Source organism: Microchirus variegatus, assembly GCF_963457635.1.
Source record: "Microchirus variegatus genome assembly, chromosome: 21".
Taxonomy (NCBI): Eukaryota; Metazoa; Chordata; class Actinopteri; order Pleuronectiformes; family Soleidae; genus Microchirus; species Microchirus variegatus.
The window spans coordinates 4,036,427-4,050,655 of NC_139822.1; the positions used below are offsets into that span (position 1 = coordinate 4,036,427).

General features: G+C 41.7%; 1 protein-coding gene across 1 annotated transcript in view; it reads left to right on the forward strand.

Annotated features, from left to right (window-relative positions):
* Window positions 1–13,254, forward strand: part of enpep (glutamyl aminopeptidase) — a gene marked incomplete at both ends in the record, with an annotated part of 88,210 nt that extends 74,956 nt beyond the window's left edge. The window contains 6 exons of the mRNA XM_083907790.1: window positions 1,110–1,183; window positions 1,259–1,363; window positions 4,946–5,119; window positions 5,378–5,518; window positions 9,370–9,451; window positions 13,084–13,254. Of these exons, the coding sequence (XP_083763916.1) occupies window positions 1,110–1,183; window positions 1,259–1,363; window positions 4,946–5,119; window positions 5,378–5,518; window positions 9,370–9,451; window positions 13,084–13,254 (747 nt within the window). The remainder of the gene's footprint in view (window positions 1–1,109; window positions 1,184–1,258; window positions 1,364–4,945; window positions 5,120–5,377; window positions 5,519–9,369; window positions 9,452–13,083) is intronic.
* Between the last annotated feature and the right edge of the window lie 975 nt (window positions 13,255–14,229).

Consider the following 14,229-nt stretch of genomic DNA (forward strand, 5'->3'; position numbering starts at 1 on the left):
GCATATTTTTGAGTCCAGAACAATGTGTTTGAAAATTTCTCATATATTGAATAACGATTCTGTTTTAACTAATTTTTTAACAGTATTTTTAACTTCACAACAACAAAAAATGTCAAGTGGCGCAACCAACTATTTATAAAAATCATTCCTAATATTTATTTTAAAATGTATTATTTGGCAATTATCCCTTAAGGTGTCTACACTAGATAAACATTATTATTTTTTTATCATTGTGGGTTGTTTTTTTTTACAATAATTTAATTTAATAATTTAATATTTTTGCTCCCTGTAGGTCAGGTTTTAAGCATCCTTAACATCCAATTTTACATTTAAAGACAGGAAAATAATCACACAAATTCATATATTCAGTACAATAACTACACACATTACATTTATAAACAATTTGGTCACTTTGACGTATCATTTATTGGTTTAAATTGGTTGCACCACCTGACGAATATTGGTTGTACCACCTGACCACATTAGATATGACATGAAATATGCTGAATTGCTGAATGCTGATTTTCATTTCAAATACACAACATGTGTTTTAGACATCAGTTAAACCTAACCCTAACCCATCAAAAACAATTCACATAACGTTACATCTTTATGATGAGGATTGAGTACAGTCACGATGAAGTGCAGGGGATCTGGGTAGTTGTTAATAAAACGTGGCAGACTCTTAAGAGCAGAGCGCACTTTTCATTGTTTTTACTCCATGTTCTCAATCTTTGATAGTGAAAGTGGCATCTTAAATGTACAAATTATCATGCAAAATTATTTTAAGTGTGTAATATCTTTACATTCAAAACTAATAAATATTCTAGAAGCGTCATGGATAACCTTAGAGCTTTGAATAGCATTATATAGTGACATTCCTTGCAGCTTTGCCACCTGATTAACGGTTGTGCCACCTGACAATTGCAACTAAACTCAAATTAAACAGCTTCTGTTTGGATGCAAGCATTATTTTCTACCCTTGTCATGAAGTTCACACAGAACACTTTAAAGTGTATTTAAATATTGTTTTAAAGTGATGTTTATACTAGGAATGAGATGACACAGATTGTGATTATGATTATCCATTATATGATTATTTCTTTTAGAAACTCTTTCGTGACCATGTTAAAGCGATCTCAACACACTATGGATGGAATGATACAGGCACACAGACAGAAAGGTACAGTACACTAGATATTAACGTGATTGTATGCTTTTTTCTTGTCTCAGTGACAATCCAACTTGTGATTGACAGGTTACTGAGGGAAACTGTGCTCAATATTGCATGTCAGATGGGAGATATGGAAGCTCTGGATGAAGCCTCCCATATCTTTGACAGCTGGATTGATGGAAGTCTCAGGTATCAGCACACACTGTCTTTTCATTGTCGAACGTGTGTGTGGATCTATAGCTGCCACACACAGACATAAATGAAATTGTTTAAAGCTGACCTAGAACGGAAGTTCCAATTAACGCTGTTTTTTTGTGTGTGTCTGCACCATTACCTCATTTATGAAGCCCTGAAGGTTCGAAACAAACAGTTCAGCCACTGCTGAGAATGTTGTGTTTTATTATAATCTCGGGCTCAGCGAGATCTCCGAAAAAACCCGGTCCGGTTATGTAAACAGCATTTCTCATGAACAGCGGATCCTCCTGGTCCGGGCACTAGTTGGGGCACATCCGGTTGCGTATATTATACCGCAGAAGAAGAAGCATATGATCAATCAGTCAGGCTTTATTTATACTGCCTCTTTCATACAAAGCATGTTATTACAAAACTGAATATTATCATGATATGATGATATGAATATCATATATCTATGTAAGGCAATTAGTAATACCATCTTATTTCTAGAAAAGGTTCATGGAATTTACTTTGTCATACCAAATCTATTATTCTGTTATAAATAGAGTATAACGAGTATATGGACCGACGCGTCTCTTTTCCCCTGGGCGGGTAAGGTGGTAGAGGCGGGTGGGCTTCCTGGCATGGGGAAGCATGGCCCGGCCTGGGCTGTCTCCGAGCGGTGGGTGGGGCGGGGGCCTGGACTGTCATGGCGGATGCCGTGCTGACCTGGATACGGGTCCTGCTGGCGTCCGGGGTGCGGCGCTCACTGTTGGCTTCCCCCCCCGGGGGAGCGGGGGCGGACCTGGCCCTGCCGCACCGGTGGTGCCTGTGGAGAGCTGCGGCGTCGCCCCGGTCTGAGCGTACTGGCCTCTGCTGGGCTGGGGGGCTGGGTGGGCGGGGATACACGGTCTGCTAGTCAGGAAGCTAGCAGCCGGCCCGGGTGGCCAACCTTGCCTGCCCTCCGTGCTCCCCCACCAGATCTGGTATATCACTCTCACACACACAACTAGGGTATTGGGGGAGATACAGGAAGACCATTGGGGGGGTTGGGGGGCGGGCCCACCAAGTAGTGGTGACACAGGTACCCTCCCGGGTACCTGTGTCCCGCCCGCCTCCCGGCTGGGCTGGGGTCAGTGGTTTGGGCTGGGGGGCGGTTGTGGAGCTCCGGGGCGCTGGCGGCTGCAGCGGGTAGTTGGGTCGGCTGTCGGTCTGTCGGGGGGAGCCCCGGGGGACCTGGCCGTGGCTCTCCATGACTCCTGGGAAGGGTGATGGTGGGCGGCGGGCTGGTCGCTCGGCGGGGGCTGACTTTGGGCGCCCTGCCCTGGGTGGACGGTGGGTCCCTGTGCCGGGTGGCCGTGGGGTCCGCTGTGACAGGTCTTACGGCCTCTGACCCATACCTGCGTGAGGGGGCTTGCCCGGGGCGGATCCGGGACCCTGCTGCCTCCTGTTCCTTGGGGGCCCCCGGCTGGGATCCCTACATGAGTCTCTGCCGGCTCCCCTCTGGGGGGGAAGTCGTGTGGTTGGCTCCGGGGTAGGCGTCGGGGATAGCTGTGGCGGGCTCCGGCCTGCCTCCTGGGGGGGCGTTCTGGAGGAGGCTCTACTGTCCCTGGTGATGGGCTGGGCTGTCCTGGGGGCCAGGGTGGGTCCCGGGTGTGGGGACCTGGGGCCTCAGGACCTGCCTCGGCGTGTGGTGGGCTGGTCTGTGCTCGTGGTGCCGTCGTCTCCTGCCCCCTCGGGCGTGCTCTGCGCGTGGGGGGCGCCGGCTCTGCGTCGCCCTGCCCTGGTCCTGTGCGGGGTGGACTCGCGGCTGGCCCTGGGTCGGGCGGTGGCGGGTATCTCCGGGCCCGGGGGGCTGGTGGACGCCCCGTGTGCCTGGGTTACCGCCGGTCTCCTTCCGGGGGGCTGGGGGGCGGCGACACGGTTTCACCACCGATTCCCGACCACACCAAGTGACAACCTCCGCACATACATATATATGGATGCGCGAATACACAGACATACAGATACACACACAGACAAACTCTGGTTCATGATAGAACCAATATAAACTGATACAACCGTTATAAACAAGATCACCTTATCTATATGTGGTTGTTAACAAATTCTAATGGTACTGTAATACAAATGCATATCAGTGTTATTAATGTTGTATTGTTGTCATTACTGCCTTAGTGTGTTATGCTACTAATTTCTATCTAGTGTCTCTCTTTCCCTCCCTCTCTCCCTCCCTCCCTCCCTCCCTCCCCCTCTCTTATCTCTCCCTCTTTCTCCCCATCTCTCTCACACCTCCCTTGTCTGTCTACCCACCCTCACCCCCAACCCCCTGTCTGGCCCGGTCCTCCCACACAACCTAATAAATAAAAACATAAATAGCAGGACGGGCATTACAGCGCTGTAATCACTCGCCCTGCAAACAGCAAAATCTGTTCAACACCAACAGACATGCAGTCAACCATAGTGCATGCCCAAGGTACTGGACAGGACAGGTTAAAAATAAATAAATAAATAAATAAATAGAGTATAACAAATAAATGGCTGACATGTGGCTCAAATTACTTAATTACTTTGGTAACACCTAAATGTTCTCACTTTCATTGCGCTACGGGTAGACATGCAATTTATGAACAGGCAAGGCAGGCAACTGCTGTTGCCAAAATGCATCAGTGAGCAGCCGCATCCCCGTCACCTCACGTTAACCTGTGTGAAGTTATCGTTCTGCAAGTTGTAAATGAAGCTGAAGGAAAATGAAGAGGAATTATCAATCAGGTAGTTAGAAGAGGAAGAAAAAAAAGAGAATGAAGAAAAAAGAAAGGATGAAGAAAAAAGAAAGAAAGACACACAGTGGCGCTGCTAGAGCAGATAATGATATAATCATAACATTAACAGTCACTGTCTAACTAACGGGGACACAGACTTGAACAGCAGCTAACATTAGCGTCAGAATGCTAGCTGACGCTAACGCTAACTAGTAGAAGCAGTGCTTCAAAGGTGCTGATGAGGAATTTCCTGCTGTGGGTTAAGTCAGAAAAATATTTAACTTCTATACTTTATATTTTGTTTATAATGTGGGTTATTTACAGTGCAATGTATAATTCTTTTAACGTTTTTTTTTAAAAGTTATTTACAGTATTTTATTTTTTCTATATATTTATATTGTCTTATAATGTGGGTTCTTTACAATGTAATGTTAATGTTTTTACTAAGTTTGCATAGGTTTCTTTAAAAGTTATTTACAGTATTTTATTGTTCTTTACATTTATATTTTCACATACTTTGTCGGGCATATTTGTGAATGGTAATTAATGGTGATTAATCCACAGCTACCCTGTTATTAAACTGATTAAAAATGTTAATCTTTTAACAGCCCTAGTAAGTAGTAAAAACACAACATTATGATCAAAGTTTGCCACGGCTCAACTCTACAATTTTTTTACTTGTCCATCAGTGATAGTACCTGGTACATGGCACTTTTTTAGTAGCTTGTCTGGTATTGGTGAGCTGAGTCGATATGAAATGTGACATCAACAAAGTGTGTCAGGTAGAGTTTTTTCCAGGTAAACGGTCATCAAACCTTCTTGATCTTGTTACCCGCAGCGATGTAGCAGTGAACCTGAGGCTGCTGGTTTACCGATATGGGATGAAAAACTCAAACAATGAGGCCAAGTGGAAGACAATGTTCCAGAAGTACATAGATTCTACTTTGGCTCAAGAGAAGGACAAACTTCTGTATGGACTGGCTTCCGTGAAGGATGTGGAACTTTTGTTCAAGTAATTTATTTTATTATTATTATTTTGATTTTACAGGATGGCTGATCTGATCACCTAGTTTTATGACATCACTTTAGCCACAATTAGATCTGTGAAAGGATAAAAATTCATTCAGGGCCAACTCTGGGCATTATGTATTATTCTGTCTGCAGAGCAATATTTGCAACACATTTTTACAGGCTAGAACAAAGGCAATGCTAACACAGTAGCCTTTGTGGTTGTGATGAAAGAAAACCAAGTGTATCTTGTGCCCTAAAGGCTCCTGGAGGCCACGAAGAATGAGAGCGTGGTGAGGAGTCAGGATCTGTTCACTGTGGTGCGATATGTGTCATACAACCCACAGGGACAGAGCATGGCCTGGGACTGGACCACACTTAACTGGGATTATCTGGTCAACAGGTCAGTACAATGAGGCAAAGAGCTGACATATATAGGTAACTGGTTACTGTTTGGTTACAGCAACATGGTAAACACCTGGTTTTAGCAGAAATATGGTCAAATTGTCACCACTTTATCCTCCATATGAGGGTCACAGGGGATCTGGAGCAATCCCAGGGCAAACACCAGGGTACACCCCGTACAAATTGCCAGTCCAACGGGGCCAACATACTGAGACATACAACCATTAATTCTCACACACCCCCTCCCTCCGCACACCAGGATAACATGCAAACTCCACAATAGCATAACATTAGCATTAGCAACAGGCAGTGTAATGTAAGTAGTTGCTGTGCTATCATTTCATACTGGTATGTCAGTTAGAATGAGTCCATTATTTACTGAGCGTTACCCACAAAATCAATTGTGTTTGTTCCCATCGCTCCATCTTCTTCTTCTCTGACTGTTTTGGCATTCCGGGGCACAATAGCTATTGTTGTGATCTAAGGGAATAATTGGTGAGAAAATATGAATATGAATGATTAGTTCATTTTAATAATTCCTTATGTTATTAATTTACTAAAAGTATCAAAACGGGGCACCACTCCTCTTAAACCGAGGAGAATGACAGAAGAACCTTCACTTACGACCTTAAGATGGCTCTCGACTATCAGTTTATCATTAATTAATAATAAGAATGTTAATATTAATTCAGATTAAATTTAGGAAGGGAAAGTGTGAGGTCGTACACTGGCTTCTTTCAATTACCCTTGTCACACACAAGCAAACACAAAAGACAGAAACAGTACTTTAAGATAAAGGTTAAAATTTATTAAAGCATTTAAGTTGATTAATAATAACAAAAACAAACATTAATCCTCTAATCTCAAATAGCTACTTATGAACTATTTGAATGTGCATAAAAAGGGACAGATATGGGTGCAGAAAGAAAAAGTGTGTGTGTGTGTGTGTGTGCGTGCGTGTGTGTGTGTGAATAAAGAAAAGGGGGGCGTGTCACTCTTTGGCAGCTGGTGACAGCGTGGGAACCAGGAAGTAAACAAAACAAAGCCAACAGGTAAACAAGAAGGAGGGGGAGAGAAAGGAAGTAGCGGAGGGGTCTCTGACGTTACGGTTGTCACGGCGACGCTCCTCCCACTTCCGGGTTACTAAAATGACCGATACGTCACGTAAAATGGCGTCACTCGCTATTACCGCGAGGCAACGCGAGATGTAGCGCCTGTACTCAGATTCCGACCGTCAGCTCTCGCCTCTCACCCGCAGGGGAGCCGAGTGAAAGAGGAGGGGTGAGATGGAAATGGAGTGAGCAATGAGGAGGGAGATGGCTGATCGGAAAACTCCTGTGAATCACGCAGTTTATCCGGCGATGACCGACTTAAACTGCGATTTTAACAGATCAACGAAGTTCTCCTCTCACCACGTGATCACGAGCTGTGTTTAGGACACAGGATAATCAGAATAACACAGGGAGGAGTACGGATCATACAGATGATCCACAAGAGATAGAGCGAAGACACGTGGGAAATAGAGATTTACCTCGATCACACAGCTTAGCTGGAGTTTGTACAGTTAGTCTGTAGTTTTACAGATCAAGTGAAATCTTCTATTTGGCTGGGTGGTCACGCTCCGCAGCAGCATGAACGAAAGGCACAGATAACAAATAACAATCGTCAACAGCTGTGTGGACGGCACCGCAGATTAACATCAACAGTACAGAACCTGAGTTAACTATACAGTTCGCTGGTTTTATCTCACTGATCTTATCACAGGCAAATTACAGTCGTGTTTGGAACATGCACACAGTGATATGGAAAGAAAAAAGAACACATAAATAATAATAAACATTGGGTTGTCTTCTGGGGCGAAACATGTAGCTCCCTTATGGAACCAAATTTGTGCCATTATCCAAATTAAAATGCATTAACAGAAATGCTTTTTCATTTTAAAAATGGAGCTGTATTTTGTGACTCATAAATACAATTAATCATCAATTTTTCAAAATGCATTTTCATTTTCAAATTCAAGACTGCTCATTCTGTGACTTAATTAAAATGATAAAGAAAATGACATTTAAGATTACATTTTCAAAACATCCTCCAGCAAAAAGGTAACAAAATTCAATTTGAAATGTCAAATTTGAAAATTAAAATGCATTAACAGAAATGCTTTTTCATTTTCAAAATGTAGCTGCATTATTTGACTCATAAATAAAATTAATAATCAATATTCCAAACTGCATTTTAATTTTCAACTTCAAAACTGCTTATTCTGTGCCTTAATTAAAAGACAAAGCAAACAGAGAAATGCTTTTTCGTTTTCATGTTCGCCGCAAAAAGTGTCTCATAATTCAAATGAGTTCGCAATACGGAGCGGCGCAGGATAGTGACGTCACTGGCCACGCCCCTCGTTATGGCTTCTCTACACACAGCCACACAAATGAGTGGAGGACCATCGCGGACCAGACTTCTCGGTTAAATATTGAAATGTCAGACATTTCCCTGGTAATTGTCGGAGATTAACTCACGTTTTTAGGATTGTTAAAGTACTTTTAACCGATCTACAGTTCAGCATTATTGTTTGGCTCGATCCTTGTGTCGGAGTTCTCAGGAGCGCAGACTGTGACACAAACACACACAGATGCAGTGTCTGTGCAGCCGGTCACAATCAGCGGTGCTGTCCCTAAACACACCAGACTCCTTAGTGAGATTTTAGACGTTTCCCCCGGTAATTGTTGGAGATTAACCCACATTTTTGGGATTGTTACGTTAGTTTTAACTGATCTACAGTTGTGTAAGACTTTTCTTCCTGTGACAGCACTCTGGTCAATCAGTCGTCGGTAGTCTGGCGATCACGCATAGTATCTGTTCAGCACCATAGATATATAAAGGGTAGATGTGTCGTCCGCCCTGCTGGCCAATACTGTCGTTGGACACTCCGCCGTATGACATCTATACTTTCTGTATCTATGCTCAGCACGATCGAAGAACAAGGGGTGTGGCCAGTGACGTCACTATCCTGCACCCATCCGTATTGCGAACTCATTTGAATTATGAGACACTTTTTGCGGCGAACATGAAAACGAAAAAGGCATTAATTAAGGCACAGAATAAGCAGTTTTGAAGTTGAAAATTAAAATGCAGTTTGGAATATTGATTTTTAATTTTATTTATGAGTCAAAAATGCAGCTACGTTTTGAAAATGAAAAAGCATTTCATCTAATGCATTTTAATTTTCAAATTTGGCATTTCAAATTGAATTTTGTTACCTTTTTGCTTGAGGATGTTTTGAAAATGAAATATTTAATGTCATTTTCTTTATCATTTTAATAAAGTCACAGAATGAGCAGTCTTGAATTTGAAAATGAAAATAAATTTTGAAAAATGTATTATTAATTTTATTTATGAGTCAGAAAATGCATCTCCATTTTGAAAATGAAAAAGCATTTCTGTTAATGCATTTTAATTTGGAAAATGGCACAAATTTGCTTCCATACTCCCGCTCCGTGGCGAAGCCCAATCCGTAGACAGCGATCAATGGAGATAAAGGATAGATTGACCAGGCGATTTGTCGTGCGCTCAATGGCTGTATGATACGTAGCACAAAGGCTCACAGCAGGGACAGCTGGTCGACTGTGATAGGAGTATGCTCAAATCGCCACTTCCTCTTCTGCAGGTATTAATGGGAATAACATTATAATAATTGATGATATTGTATTGTATTGTACTGTGTTTTGGGACCTAAGTGATCTCTAATCCCAAATGTAATTGTCACTATGTTTAATGTCTAGTACAACTATGGCACAGGGTCACACACATCTTAACCATCCAACAATAAATCATTTTCTTTCTTAATAGGTACACCATCAATGACAGGAACCTTGGTCGTCTACTTAATCAAATCACCACCACATACAACACAGAGGTCCAGCTGTGGAAGGTTAGTACTGCACTAATATGCAAGAATGAAAAGTGTGAATAACATGCAGCATTCGCACTGCTCTTTTAAATCCAGATAAAATACTGTTCTTCACCAGATCCCAATCAAAACACCCTGTAAGTTTCATTGTCAGTATAAAAACGGGATCAAATTGTTCTTATGCAAACATTAAATAAACAACTGTCTTCTGAAGTAGCTTACTTTAAAAAAAAAAAAAAAACGTCTGCCATAATGTACAGTTTACATACCCTGGCAGAATTTACCGTTTCTTGGTCATTTTTCAGAGAATATGAATGAAAAAATTTTTCTTTCACTCATAACTAGTGGTCGGCTGAAGCCCTTTACTGTCAAACAACTGTGTTTACTCTTTTTGTTTTAAAGTATATCTTTTGGGCTTTTTATTGCCTTTAATTGATAGTCAAGTGGAGAGAAAAGGGTATGGCAGCCGCTCCCGGCCGCTTCGGTACGGTGGGGTTGTGCCTCTGGGCAGAACCTGTCTGCGGCAGCGGCGGCTGCGTGCCCGTGCTGAAGTTGGCAGCCCTGCTACAGTTAGGCCCATAAATATTTGGACATCGGCACAGTTCTCTTTATTTTGGCTCTACACACCACTACAATGGATTTGAAATGAAACGAACAAGATGTGCTTTAACTGCACACTTTCAGCTTTAATTTGAGAGTATTTACATCCAAATCAAGTGAACAGTGTAGGAATTACAACACTTATATGTGCCACTCTATATGTGCCTCCCACTTTTTAGGGGACCAAAAGTAATTGGACAATTGACTGAAAAGCTATTTCATGGACAATTGTGGGCTATTCCCTCATTATTTTATCTTCATCATGACACAGGTAAAAGTTCTGGAGTTGATTCCAGGAGTGACATTTGCATTTGGAATCTGTTGCTGTTAACTTTCTATATGAGATCCAAGGAGCTGTCACTGTCAGTGAAGAAGCCATCATGAGGCTGAAAAATCAAAACAAACCCATCAGAGAAATAGCAAAAACATTAGGTGTGGCCAAATCAACTGTTTGGAACATTCTTAAAAAGAAAGAATGCACCAGTGAGCTCAGCAACACCAAAGGAAGACTAGAAGACCACAGAAAACCACTGTGGAGAATCAGAATCAGATCAGAAACACTCTCCAGGAGGTAGGTGTATGTGTTTCAAAGTCAACAATCAAAAGAAGACTTCACCAGAGTGAATACAGAGGGTTCACCACAAGATGCAAACCATTGGTGAGCCTCAAAAACAGGAAGACAAGATTAGAATTTGCCAAACAACACCTAAAAAAGCCGTTATAATTCTGGAAGAACATCCTCTGGACAGATGAGACCAAGATCAACTTGTACCACAGTGATGGGAAGAGAAGAGTGTGGAGAAGGAAAGGAACTGCTCATGATCCACAACATACCACCTCATCAGTGAAGCATGGTGGTGGTAGTGTCATGGTGTGGGCATGTATGGCTGCCAAAGGAACTGGTTCCCTTGTATTTATTGATGATGTAACTGCTGACAAAAGCAGCAGGATGAATTCTGAAGTGTTTCCAGCAATATTATCTGCTCATATTCAGCCAAATGCTTCAGAACTCATTGGACGGCGCTTCATAGTGCAGATGGACAATGACCCAAAACATACTGTAAAAGCAACCAAAGAGTTTTTTAAGGCAAATATGGAATGTTATCAGTCAATCACCTGACCTGAATCTGATTGAGCATACATTTCACTTGCTGGAGACCAAAATGAAGGGAAAATGCCCCAAGAACAAGCAGGAACTGAAGACCTTTGCAGTAGAGGCCTGACAGAGCATCACGAGGGATGAAACCCAGTGTCTGTTGATGTCTATGCCTTCCAGACTTCAGGCTGGAATTGACTGCAAAGGATTTGTAAACAAGTATTAAACAATGAAAGTTTGATTTATGATTGTTTAGTTTGTCCAATTACTTTTGGTCCCCTAAAAAGTGGGAGGCACATATAGAAAGTGTTGTAATTCCTACACCGTTCACTTGATTCTGATGTAAATCCCCTCAAATTAAAGCTGAAAGTGTACCGTTAGAGCACATCTTGTTCGTTTCATTTCAAATCCATTGTAGTGGTGCATAGAGCCAAAATAAAGAGAACTGTGCCGATGTCCAAATATTTATGGGCCTAACTGTATATAACATTGTAGGGGAGGCAAAAATGAAGGACAGTTCTGTCAAATATCATGCATAAAGTTATTCCATCTGATATATCCATCCCTAGTCAACAGCTACCATAAATTATTATTAGGGCTGTCAAAATATTACATTTTTTAATCAGATTAATCACAGGGTAGCTGTGGATTAATCACGATTAATCACGATTAATTATATTTGTAAATATGCCAAAAAAAATCAAATTTTCTCTTTATATTGTTGTAGGAACGGAGAGATAAATAAAGTATGTGAAAATATAAATGTAAAGAACAATAAAATACTGTAAATAACTTGTAAAAACCTATACAAACTTAGTAAAAAAATAAACATTACATTGTAAAAAAAAACCAAACACATTATAAGACTATTTTCTATTTAATATAAATAAATAGAAAAAATAAAATGCTGTAAATAACTTAAAAAAAAACCTATACATTGCACTGTAAATAACTCACATTATAAACAAAATATAAAGTATAGAAGTTAAATAGTTTTCTTACTAAACCCACAGCAGGAAATTCCTCATCAGCACTTTGAAGCACTGCTTCTACTAGTTAGCGTTAGCATCAGCTAGCATTCTGATGCTAATGTTAGCTGCTGTCTGTGTCCCCGTTAGTTAGACAGTGACTGTTAATGTTATGATTATATCTTTATCTGCGCCAGAATCGCCATTTACAACTGTCTTTCTTTTTTTTTTCCTCATCCTCTTTTTTTCCTCCTCTTCTAACTACCTGATTGATAACTCCTCCTCATTTTCCTTCAGCTTCACACGGGTTAACGTGAGGAGACGTGAGGCCCCTTTAGGGGGGTTTCCAACCGAGATGTCATTGCAAATCAACCATTGTTGTTTAAGGGGGACGGGGATGCGGCTGCTCACTGATGCATTTAGGCTCCGGGTGTCGGGAGCCCCCCTATCGGCTCGGGGCCCCAAGCAGTTGCCCGCCGCCTTGCCTGTTCATAAACTGCACGTCTACCCGTAGCGCAATGAAAGTGAGAAAGTGCGTTAATGCGTTTTTAAAAAATGAACGCGTTAATTCCACAAATGAATCATCCTGCGTTAACGCGTTAATTTTGACAGCCCTATTTATTATACATCTTGATCTTTACTGAGAGAACAGAATTGTGTGTCTTAGAGCCACTCATTCATTTATGATAAAACGCTCGCTCCTCGCTCGTTGCTGACGGAGTTACATGTCAACCGCTCTGGCAACCTTGACTCTGGAAGGGAGGGGTGGAGTGGGAGGCGGATACGACTTGCAGCAGTGTTTTGATTTTGTGTGTAGTAACCGTTTGACCTTCTGAAAAGTTTCAATGATCATTAATTGATTAAGTTGTCCTCCTTCTGAGACTATGCTAGAGTTCATGAATTAGAGCCTCGCCTACATTTGAGTGGCTAAGAGGTATCAGTTTGTGCTCATGTTTCTTGTGACACGTTTCTCCATGTTTGTCTAACAGATGGAGCATTTCTTCAGTCTCACACCAGATGCCGGTGCTGGGAAGATGCCCAGGCAGCAGGCACTGGAAACAGTGAGGAACAACATTGAATGGCTGAAGAAAAACAAGGATGAGATCCAAACATGGCTGAAGAGCAATGTGGCCGAACACAGCTTTATTGCAAATATGTAGATGTGGAGCATATGCACAGTACACTAAATATGACCTTTTTAGTTTTATTAGTACATTTAAGATGAGATTGTAATATTATTGAAGGCCTAATGCTGGGGGCTGCTAATCTGAATCAACAATGTAAAACAGACAGTAAAAACTGAAAGAAGTGTGGAAGTACTGTAATGTGGTACTGACACAGAGAACCTGCATGTCTGTTCTGTATGTCTCATATGGCCAAGAACCACATGAGACAGTCACACGTAATCACTGAAAAATGTAATACATTATGGGTGTGGGCTATATAGTCAGTTAGTTAGTTAGTAACACAGGTACAAATATCATGTATCCTGTGGTGTAGAACACTAATACCAACAATTATATTTGCATGGCGTCAAATGATGACAGGATTAAATTTCTGACAGACCCAGAGTTAAAGATCATCAGCAGCCATCTGCCTCAACCGGTTAGGGTGAAAGGAAAAATTGGGGACAGAGGAGAGGTTGAGGACTGAAAGGGGGTAGAGAAAGTGAAAGACGGAGAGAGACCAGGAGCAGATACAGTTTTTCCTCATGTTATAGGTTTAGACAGGACCGTTCTGAGTCAGTTATGACATGTTTATAGTACTACAATGTAATTTATACAAGCAGCAGAAACAGGAAGGAAGGACACCAACTAGGGAGAGAAAGAACAAGGTTCATGATATGCAATAAAGTCATATGCATACCCTTCTACTCCTATAGACCCTGGGAACCACAAGTAAGGCTGCAATTTGGGACTGAAGTGATATGTTGCAATGATAAGGGAAAACAAATTATTTCAGGTATGACGGGGCCTGATCATTATACTTTGTACATGAGGAGGAAGATTTTAAATTTAATTCTAAACTGTTCAGGGAGTCAATGTAGATAAACTAACACTATAGTGATATGGTCTCTCTTTCTAGTTCCTGTCAGAGCTCATGCTGCAGCAACATTGCATTTTGGTCGACTTGGG